This window comes from Mesocricetus auratus, unplaced genomic scaffold (assembly GCF_017639785.1).
Source record: "Mesocricetus auratus isolate SY011 unplaced genomic scaffold, BCM_Maur_2.0 Super-Scaffold_100013, whole genome shotgun sequence".
In the NCBI taxonomy this organism is placed as follows: Eukaryota; Metazoa; Chordata; class Mammalia; order Rodentia; family Cricetidae; genus Mesocricetus; species Mesocricetus auratus.
In genome coordinates this window covers 56,887,663-56,898,780 of record NW_024429196.1, presented here as the reverse complement: position 1 = coordinate 56,898,780, position 11,118 = coordinate 56,887,663, and the positions used below count along the sequence as shown (strand labels likewise).

The 11,118-nt window shown below is 43.6% G+C and overlaps 1 protein-coding gene across 3 annotated transcripts; it reads left to right on the top strand.

Annotated features, from left to right (window-relative positions):
• Nucleotides 1-914: 914 nt before the first annotated feature.
• On the top strand, nucleotides 915-9,656 carry Rpp40 (ribonuclease P/MRP subunit p40). 3 transcript variants are annotated; one of them, XM_040755830.1, is made up of 9 exons: nucleotides 915-1,024; nucleotides 1,123-1,228; nucleotides 2,574-2,718; nucleotides 3,383-3,451; nucleotides 4,848-4,943; nucleotides 5,578-5,703; nucleotides 7,553-7,751; nucleotides 7,860-7,994; nucleotides 9,435-9,656. In XM_040755830.1, exons 1-9 carry the CDS (start codon nucleotides 1,020-1,022, stop codon nucleotides 9,631-9,633), a joined length of 1,080 nt encoding a protein of 359 aa, XP_040611764.1. In that variant the 5' UTR covers nucleotides 915-1,019; the 3' UTR covers nucleotides 9,634-9,656. The 3 variants fall into 3 exon arrangements, with proteins under 3 accessions (XP_040611764.1, XP_021080647.1, XP_005066447.1); XM_005066390.4 differs by lacking the exon at nucleotides 915-1,024 and having other exon boundaries at nucleotides 1,057-1,228; XM_021224988.2 differs by lacking the exons at nucleotides 915-1,024; nucleotides 5,578-5,703 and having other exon boundaries at nucleotides 1,056-1,228.
• The last annotated feature ends 1,462 nt before the right edge of the window (nucleotides 9,657-11,118 follow it).

Here is an 11,118-nt window from a genome sequence, read left to right as displayed (position 1 = left end):
CCCTGTCTCCAAACAAACAACTCAACAACTGGATTCAAAAATGCAGAAATAGGTAAAATGCTGGGTGATTTCAGAAGTTTACTAGTTAAAATAAGACCTCAAAAAGATGCAAACAAAAAGATTTATTCAGTCAAGGACCTGGAGAGGAAAGTCAGCTGCACACATATGTTTAGCAAAATAGATGAGAAAAATCAACAATATGACTTAAAAAAAATCAGCTACATGGAAGTACAATTCAGCAAAGAAACTGAGATTTAGGGGGAAATGACACCAGTAGAAATGTTGTAGAAAAAATAAATCATACAATCAAAAAGCAAAGCAAAGGCGTCTTGGTGGAAGTAAAAATGTGTAGATACTGCGTTTTCTTCCCCCACCATTTCTTATACCTTTGGTAGGGCTCAGTGGGAACTTAGGGGCCTGTGGGTGGATGTGCGTTGGGAACTAGACCATGTGAGGAGTCAGGAACATGGTGTGTGTCGCAAAGCTGGTGACTTTTCCTGACTACTGGACCTTTGCTCTGTCTTACCATCTTTTTTTAAATTAATTTTTATTTAAATTAAAAACAACCTTATTTTACACACCAATCCCAATTCCCACTCCCTCCGGTCTTCCCATTTCCCCCACCATCTCCCCATCCTAACCCCTATCCGCTCCTCAGGAAGGGTGAGGCCTCCCATGGGGATCATCAAAGTCTGTCACATCATTTGGAGAAGGACCTAGACCCTCCCGCTTGTATCTAGGCTGAGAGAGCATCCCTTCACAGGCATTATCATCCTTTCTATAACGTGGCAGAGTGCAACCTTCTCTAAGTCCCGCTCAGGTATGAACTGTTCCTTCCGGGAGAAAGTCTGTGGAATGAACTGGCTGAGTCAGGTCCTCGAGAACCTTCAGAGTTCTTTACAAGCATAACGAATGCTCACTCTACTCCTATCCAGTGCCCCTAGGAACTGACAACGGAGAGGAAGGAAGGACGGGTTAGAGGCGTGGCGAAGGAAGAGGCGTGGCATCAGAAAGGGCAAATGGAGTAAGGGGCGGTCCGGGAGGCGGGGCGGTCCGAGAGGCGGGGCAATTCGGGAGGCGGGACGACCCAAGACTCGTGCTTAACATGGCCACGCTGCGCAGGCTGCGTGAAGCTCCCCGGCACTTAATGGTCTGTGAGAAATCCAACTTCGGCCACGAAAAGTCTCGTCATAAGCATCTCGTGGAGACGCATTATCACAATTACAGGGTGAGTCAGGTCCACCCGGCCTTCTCTGGCTAGAGAGGTTTAGGGTAGAGCCTCTCTGGGCTTCCTCCGGCGGGACCTCCTCGTCTTGCGGGGGCGGGCAGAGTCGGTCGCCAAGCATGCTGGGAACTGTAGTCTCTTTCGTTTGCCGACCGCCTTTCTTGAAGGCGTTTAGGACTACAACTCCCAGCATGAGCTGGCCGCGAAGTTTTGGTGTTCGTTTCCTGAGTTTGGGTGGTTAATGCTGGGTTCAGAACTGGTTCCCCCACCGTCCGCGGTAGCTAGGTGAAAGGTTGGGCAGGCCCTGAGGAGTTAGGACTGTGACCCGCACAACATGTAGCTGCCTTTTGCCCTAAATTTAGGCTTGGTCTCTCCGTAGCTCTGTTTATGCCTCTTTCCAAAGTACCACCGGGTTCGACAACTATGGAACTCCAAAAAACCTACCTTAAGACGATAAGGGCTTACACATTTTACACCTTAAAATGTCGGCTTGATAACGTTTCTCAGAAACATTAACTGGCGCCCTAGTCCTTCAGGCACAGGCTGGTTGTTGGAGCTTTGCGGGACAGACTTTAGATGTGCCCTTGGGGATATTTTGAAATCCGCGCGGAGTTTACATCTCCACTTGGTTGAAATCTCCTCCCTGCGGTCTTATCTGGCCTGACTTGTTACTTAGCGTTTGTCCAGGAAGTGGAAGCATCCAGGAACACTTCTGTTTCTATGTAGCTTCTTACTAACAGAATGTATGTAAACACCTTATGCTCCCAGGAACAGTTCCTTTGGTTCCAGAGTAAACAAATCAAGGCATGTTGAATTACACTGTACTTCCTTGAGTATAAAATGTGAAGGACGTAACGTGCTGCTCATGTGCAAAAATAAAATTTAAGCAAGACTTCCATTGTATTTCTGTTTAGTCGCTTGCCTCACATTGTAATGTAGACATGAAAAACTTGAGTAATTCAATGTTTGCTGGGCGGTGGTGGTGCACGCTCTTCATCCCAGTACTCCAGAGGCAGGGGAGGGGGGATCTCTCTGAGTTTGAGGCCAGCCTGGTCTACAAATAGAGTTCCAGGACAGGCTCCAAAGCTATACAGAGAAACCCCGTTTAGAAAAACAAACAAGATTTGTTCCCTGGCAGGGTGGTGGTGCACACCTTTAATCCCAGGCAGAGGCTGGTAGATCTCTGAGTTCAAGGAGAAAAAAAAGAAAATAAAGATTTGTTGCCTGTGTTTGTATGTTCCAGTAAAACCTATGAAGGAATAGCTAGCAATTTTCATATTTCACTTCTAAAAACATGGTGTTGATCTTCATAAAATATGACTTTGTTTGTACTTCCATATTCCAACAGGTTTCTTTTCTTGTTCCTGAATGTGGGATGCTATCAAAAGAGCTGAAAAACCTGGTGATGGAAATTGGTCCCTATTACTCTGTGAAGAACTTACCTCTTCATGAATTAGTTACACATGAGTTCATCCACACCTTTGTAAAGAAAGGTGAGAAAAGGCATTCAGTGTCTCATATAAACCAGGCGAGATGAAGAGCTGTCAGGAGACCACAGCAAAGTACTGGAGTTCATCACTTGTTTTCAGGAGGTCCCGCAGAGGGTGGAGCCTGTGGTTAGCTGTGTGCAGCACCCTCCATCTGCCCATATTGTTTAGTCTTCTCATTCATGTGTCCTCTTTAGGTGATGGCTAAGTATCTGACCAAATTTTATTAGCCCTTGCAACAACTCAGTGAAGTAGGTCGAATCCATGCTTGGCAAATGAGGAAGATTAAGTAGCCTTGATTATTAACTTGGTTGATTAGTTTCTGAGTATTAACCTAGGGCTTTGCCTCAAAGGTTTGTCCTCTTGCCTGTTCTACTGTGCATCTTTCTTTCTGCTAGAATCCCCAAGCTTATAGGTTCTCTTCTAAGTCCATTCTCAGCCTGTTAGTGGTAAACTTGTCCAAGAAGACCCTGAATGGGTCCTGAGTAGGGGAGTGTTCTAGCTGGAACTTAGTATGTGTGTGTTTTAACTTATCCCTGGTGTGTATTGGGTTTATTGAGTGAGTTAGAGTAGTGCTGGACACTGTTACCTACCTGGAAAATTTGTTGTCATTCATAAACAAACATTGTGCAGGGTTGACTTAATTCTTTTTCTTGACTTTCTCTTACAGGTTCATTCTCTGCACTAACATACAACACAAGTATTGATGAGGATAATACTGCTGCCCTCCTACCAAATGGTGACAACATTCATTTTTTCCCTTCCTTTTCAATTACAAAAGAGAGTTGAAACAAGAAAAACAAAAAGACAAAACAAAAAATCTCTAAGGAATAGTGAGATGGTTTAGCAGTTAAGAGAGTTGGCTGCTCTTCCAAAGGACCAGCACCCACTTGGTAGCTCACAGCTGTCTGTCTGTAGTTCCAGTTCCTGGGACCAATGCCCTTGTCTGGCCTCCACAGGCACCAGGCATACATATGATGCACAGATATACATGTGGGCAAGACGCCCATGCACATAAAAATGTAAAATAATTTTTAAAAGTCAAATCCTACTGCTCTAAACAGAGTAAAATGAAGCTCCTCCTTGAGCTCTAGACTTCCTTCCTAGATGGAGCAGTTTGATGTTTTCCAGAATTTTCTATGAATTTATAAACATAAAAATTTTTAACATTGCCTGGGCATTGGTGGTGCACACCTTTAATCCCAGCACTGGGAAGGCAGAGGCAGTTGAGTTCGAGACCAGCCTGATCTACAAAAGCTAGTTCCAGGACAGCCTCCAAAGCCACAGAGAAGCCCTGCCTCAACCCCCCCCCGCCCCAGTTTTTTTTTAACATTGGCTATATTCCACTGTTTCTCAGTAGTCTTATTTCCTAGGTTGTATGGCATAGACATGCTTCTTCATCAGTGCGAGTAGTTGTGACTTAGAACATTTTGTTTTGTTTTGAGATGGGATCTTGCCATTTAGCTCAGGTTAGTCTCAGATTACATTCCCCCTGCCTTAGCTTTCCAAGAGCTGGGGTTACAAACACGAACCAGCACATCTCCACCTGGCTCTAACAGGTTTTAAATGTTCTGGAGAAATGGTTCAGCAGGTAAGAGTATTTACTGCCATTGCAGAGGACCCAGATTTAGTTCCCAGTACCCACATGGTAGCTAACAACTCAAGTTCCAGGAGCCCTGACACCCTCTTTTGATCTCCACAGGCTCTTTGGTATACTTACATATGCCCAGGCACACAAATACAGATAACATTAAATTAGATTTAAATTTAAAGGAGATATTTGAAGTGATATACAGACCAAAGTTTGATGGTTTCTTCCTTAATACAATTACAATTATTTGTAGCTTCACTACTGTAATATCTACAGATGTATATATGATAGGTAATGTCTCCAAGCATGGTGTCTCACGTCTGTAATCCCTGTGTTTGGAAGGCTGAAGCACAATGATTGCCACCAGTTTGGGGCCAACTGCAGCTATATAGCAAGTTTCAGGCCAGTCAAGTACATGGCTGCATAATATCAACGTGTTAATAAATAAGTTCTTCATTTGTATTTATACTGCTGTTTCACTGCCCAGTTGTCTACCTTCCTTTGAGTAGCATCTCTCTTACGGGAGCTATTATTTGATTTATAGGGAAATTAATTTTGTCACTCAACAAAGATACTTATGAAGAAACTGGACTTCAAGGTCATCCATCTAGGTATTCTGGCAGAAAAACTATGAAGTTTAGTAAGTATTATGTGTGCTCTACTGGCATCTGGCAAGTCAGTTTTCTTGTAATAAAATGTAAATGTTTGCCACAGCTCTGATCTCTGTTCTCTTTCTTGCCTTTGAAATCCTGATTCAAGGAGCTGTTTGTTGTGCTTCCCAGGGGATTAGTTGGTGCTGTTCAATTGTTTCTCTTAGCTACACACTGTGTTTAATAAGGGTTGTAGGACTGGACTAGTCTCTTGCATGCACTGGAGATCAGTAACTTAGTGTACTTAGCACTCAGTTTCTTTATGATTCTTAGTAGGAATTCACTTACAAGTAAAAGGTGGTTTTGATTGACACTGGTGTGGACATCAGTAACTAAGGCTGCCACATACACAGCAGACTGGAGTTGATCTCCTGAAGACCTCTGCCCTTGATCTTTGACCTAGGAAGGTTTTAAAGTATTTAACACAACTTTAGTAGAAATAAGCCACTGAGGCATGTGTTTTTGATGAAGGAAAAGGGGTGAAGAACAGAATCTGTACTATTAATTAATAGACTAATTAATTAATCTGTACTATTAATAAACTTAGCAAACATGCAGATGTTTTTCTACAGTGTAAGCCATGTATAATTTAAATGAAAGATGTATTCCTTTTTCTACTTTAAGTTGTTTCCATTGATTTAGTGGATTTATCCGCTAACCTGGATTCTAAGAAGTATGAAAGAGTATCTTGGTCCTTCAAAGAAAAGAACCCTTTGAAGTTTGATTTTCTTTTGGCTTGGCATCATACAGGTATGAAGGATAAATCTTATAATGGTACAGCAATTTTGAAATCTTTCCAAAGGAGAGGTGTAATGGGGGTTGAGCTGTGGCATATCACTGTGGTCAAGGGAGGTTGTTTACATAGGTGTGTGGGCATTGTGAAGGAATTGCACCAGCTTCCTAGGCGTCTGCAGCACTTGCAGTCGGGGAGCCTAGTTCTGAAGCAATCTGCCCCAGTGTCCTTGGGTTTTCTGCCGATGCAGAGAGCCTCACAGTGGCTTCAGAACAGCTAACCCCTTTCCCTTCCGTGGATGTCAGACAGCCTTGGCTAGAATATTTTGAAAGCAGCATGAGTTATGTGTGTGTGTGATATGTTTATCATTATTGCAGGATAGTACCTCAGATGAACTTTTAAATGTCAGATGGCATTTGTTGTGACTTCTAATTGAATAGAATACTGAATTAAGTGCCAGCTTTAATGTTCAAGTATATTAATCTGCCTGCAACTTCCACATGTATTGCTTTGTTTATAATTGTATCTTTCGCCCATTACCAGATTATAACAAATCAGATGGTTGGGAGTTATGGTGTGGACAGGGAAAAAGTTCATTTTGGAACTCTATTCATCTGTCTGCTCCTCGTGGAGAGTTCTTGGGACTCTGCTGGCCCCACATGGCTCTTGAATGTCCAAATTTTCTAAAGCGTGATGCTTCTCCTTCTAGATGCCCTGCTGGCAAGCTGATAGTGTCATTTCTCTGGATAAACTGAGGGCCTAAAAAACCTGGAGCCTGAAATCCAGGAGCAGGAGAAGCTGGGTGTCTCAGCTCCAGGAGACAGAGTGAATTTACCTTGTCTCTGCCTCCTTGTTCTATCTGGGCCCTGGCTGTTGGACTAATGCGCATGTCTACCACCCTAAGAGTGGGGCCCTCCTACTCAGTCCGTGAACTCACATGCTAGTCTCCTTTTGAAACATCCTCACAGTCACACCTAGAAATGGGCTTTACCACTAATCCAGTTTGACACCTAGAATTAATCCACGCACAAGAGAATCGACATTAGTGTAAGTTCACCAAATCCCAGTTGGCATGGAACATCACAGACTTGGTCTAGTAATGCTGGCACGTGCAGTGGGTTACATTACAAAACAGGGGTTTAGAACCCAAAGAACCTGGTTGTTTTATAGTAAGAGTAAACCCATCTGCTCTGCCCATAGATGGGGGAGGGTCATTATTTGTATTTTACTGCACAGTAAGCCAGCCTGCCCTGTACTTTGGAGAGGGTGTTTGATTCTGTCTTCCAAGTCTGTTGGGTGCACAAACTTCTCTGATTTTCTTGAGTCTTCAAAGGGTTAGTTAGCATGAGATTCTACCATCATTCAGTTCCTCTGCTGTTTCCTATTAGGTTGAACAAATAAACTCCCTTCTGTGGAGTTTATAGCATCCCTATATAAAGGAATACTTTGGGGTTTATACATGAAGTTGAAATTTTCTTGTCAGAGCAAGTAAAACAAATATGGACCTGAGCTGAAGGCACCATTTATTTTCTAGGAAAAGTGAAAAAGATAATTGTTCATGATACTTTAGCATAGGCAGCTGAAAACAACTTGAAGTGGTTGTAATTAGGATACAGCTTTACCTAGCTTCAGTTTTACACTATCTTACCTGTACCCTGTAACTCGAAAGGGAGTGGGAAAGGTGTTGTGGACGGTGATACATACCTATAAAGGGAAGGGAGGCAGGCAGGAGGATCATGTGTTTGAGGCTAGCTACATACTGAGGCCCTGTCTCAAAAACACACAGAAGAAAAAGAGAATGCAGTTGGGTCAAGACTCATCCGAGTTGTAACAGTGTTGACTTGGCCTTATTTGGTGTGTTTTAAGGTGCAGAAGAATCAACAATGATGTCATACTTTTCCAAATACCAAATTCAGGAGCATCAGCCAAAAGTGTCATTGAGCACAGTGAGAGAGCTGCAGTGCCCGGTGCTGCAGAGCAGCTCCCTTGCAGGAGAGCCGGAGGAGGCCTGCAGTGCCCTGGAGCTCTTTGACTGGCTCGGCGCTGTCTTCTGCCATGCGGACCTGTACGTATATGAGCTCTGGGGTTGGTCGTTTGTCTTCAATAAGAGCTCAGTACTTTGGATGTGATTATATAGTGGTTGTAAATACGTTTTCTTTCCTTTTTATGGCAGAGATAACCAGCCTTATAATTTTATATCAACCTACCGCTGTCCCCAGCCAAGCACAGTGGTAGCCCAAGCTTGTCTATGTACAGTCACTGGTTTCATACTGCCAGAGAAGATAAACGTCCTTCTGGAACAGCTGTGGTGAGAACCCTTCCTATCTGTGTCTCTCACTTGTTGGTACTCCATTGGGGTGTTAAGGACTTTTGTTAGGGTGTGGTACAAGGCAGGACCCCTCATAAATACTTATCCCTTTTTCCATAACTTGGATTCAAAGTATAGTAAATTCTGTAAGTATTCATTAAAAACAACAACATCAAGAAACCTTACCTTTTTTAAGATTTATTTTATTTATGTGCGGGAGTGCCAATGGGGGCCAGAAGAGGGCTTCAGATTTCCCGGGGCTGGAGTTACAGACAGTTGGGAGTCTGCCTATTGGGTGCTGGGAAGCAAACTTGGAAATAAGTGCTCTTAACTACTGGGCTATCTCTCTGGCCCTGGCACATGGTTCTTGCTGACAGAGAAAATGCTATATGGAAGTATTTAACCCTTGTGGCAAGAAAAAGTGGAACCTCAGTAGGTTTCTCAAAACAAGCTGCTCATTTTCCGGGTTATGTTTTGAGCCATATATACATATACTACTTGAAAATACTTCAGTATTCTGCGGAACAAATTATGACCTATGTTAAGTTAAAAAATTCTGCAAATCTTTCATTCAGAATTAGGTAAGAATCCGGGATAGTGACTTTAGTTCCAACACTTGGGACACAGATGTAGGCCAGATCTGAGTTGGAGGCCAACCTGGTCTACATTGTGAGTTCTAGGACACCTTGGGCTACATAGAGAGACCCTAGGTGTTTTTGGTTTTTTTCCTTCCATTCTGGGAATCAAACTCAAGGCCTTGAGCACAGTAGGCAGTGTTAAAGCACTGAGTCCCCACCCCAGCACCCTTCATGGGAGAGAGGTCAGCGAGATAGCTCAGTGGGTAAAGATACATGAGCCAAAACTGAGGACCTGGGTTTGAATCTCAGGATCCACAAAGGACCTCAAAGTTGTCGTCTGACTCCCCCCCCCCCCCACAGGCATACACACATTTAAAAACAAACAAACAAAAGCCCACCTTAATAGGAGGGAAACTTTATGTAATTTGGATGGGGTGGAAGTTGTTCTCTTGGTCTTTTTTTTTTTTTTTTTTTTTTCTGGTTTTACGAGACAGGGTTTCTCTGTATTGTTTTGGAGGCTGTCGGTCCAGCCCGGCCTCGAACTCACAGAGATCCGCCTGCCTCTGCCTCCCGAGTGCTGGGATTAAAGGCGTGCGCCACCACCGCCCGGCTTGTTCTCTTGGTCTTAACTGATTTTCCAGACTGGATGAGCTGCTGAAGTTGTTTTCCAAGTGTTATACTAGTTAATCTTTATGGAATTCATAATATAGCACCAAGTATATAATTCACATAGCCTAGTTTTTGTGAATCAAAATTGATTCTCGGCTTAATTAGAACATCAGAAATACCTCTAATCCAGGATAGTTTCTTTACTGTGGCTGTTCCTGACCTCTTATTTATGAGAATTTTCTTTCTTTTTCAGTCACTACTTTGATGAGCCAAAGTTAGCCCCATGGCTCACCTTGTCAGTTCAAGGCTTTGCAGACAGCCCTGTTTCATGGAGAGAGAACGAACATGGCTTCCAAAAAGGAGGAGAGCACTTATACAACTTTGTGATATTTAGCAATCAGGACTATTGGCTTCAGATGGCTGTTGGGGCAAATGATGACTGTCCACCATAAGATAATACAAAATTTAAAACTGATTGTTTGTTGTCATATTTTCTCATTGTGAAAGAGTTAAGTGTCACCCAGCCTTGTCATGATGTTCACCTCTCAGATTGGCATTTTCTTGCTGTCTGCTCTGCAGTGGCCCCTGGGCACTGGCTGCCTGTCCAGTGCATAGAGCACAAGGTATTGCTTACTACAGAGTGGGGTAAGCTGGAAGATAGGGACCAGCAGGATTGGACCACTTTGTGAAATTTTTAGGTTAAAAAAAGGAATCCTTATTCTTGGCGTCCTGTTGCTGTTATGGATGCTATTCACATATAAACTGATCTAGTTTGATTTTCTGTTGATCAGAAGCAGCTTCTGGAAGGAAAGAACAGGTTACAGTCCATCATCAAGGGAAGTTGAAGCAGGAACTTTAGACACAGGAACTGAAGCAGAGACCTTGCTTGCTCACCTAGCTTTCAGAGAGAGAGAGAGTTTAGGGGCCCACCACCCCACTCCCAAGTAAATATACAGAGACTTACTCTTACTTATGAATGCCTGACTTTAGCTTGACTTGTTTCTAGCCAGCTTTTCTTAACTTAAATTATCCTGACCACCTTTTGCTTCTGAACTTTTACCTTTCTCTATTCTACATACCTTTCTTCTTACTCCATAGCTGGCTGGGTGACTGGCCCCTGGCATCCTCTCTCCTCCTTTTCATGCTCCTCCCTCTTTCTCCTCTCTTCCTAGAATGCAACACATCTTTGCACCATTAGACAAATACTCCACAGCATAAGAGAATGTAACACATCTGTAACTAATCTTCCACTACAGCACAGGCCTACCTGCTTAGGAATGGCATTTCCCACTGTGGGCTGGGCCTTCTTCCATTTTACAGCAATCAAGAAAATATCCCATAGGTAATGCTCATGGACTCTGCTGATGGATGCAGTTCCTCAGGTATAAGTATCTGGTTTATACCTGACATAGTCACTGTGGGGCTGGCAGGACAGAGGGAATGAGCTTCTCTCTTTGAGGGGAGGACATTTGGGAGGACAGTTACCCTACTTCACAAGCTCATTAGTTCAAGCTGATAGGCTGTCATAACTGAAGGCACACAAGAAAGAGGAAGGATTGAGATGCCGAGCGAAGGACCTTTCTCCTGTGGAGAGAAGCCACCGGGGAACTTCAACATAGGACTCCTTCGTCCACCCTCCAGCCCACACCCTGGGTCCTTGGTGTACAAGTTTGGAAAGGCGTTTCTCAGCAGGACACCAGCTCCCCAGCCTGAGCTTAGGGGCCACTTTCTCTAAGGTTGAATGGAAAGTGTGTATCAGAACAACACTGCTTGCAGGAACTAACGATGACCCTATTTACAAAACTGAGCATTTTGTGCACTGTCTTGTTTTAGGACAGGGCTGCTCAAGGGTTGAATTAACATAGGAGACAACATGGATCTTGTGAGGTGTGGTTCACAGAGCACCACCAAAGCAATGCCTACCACAGACTGTGGAT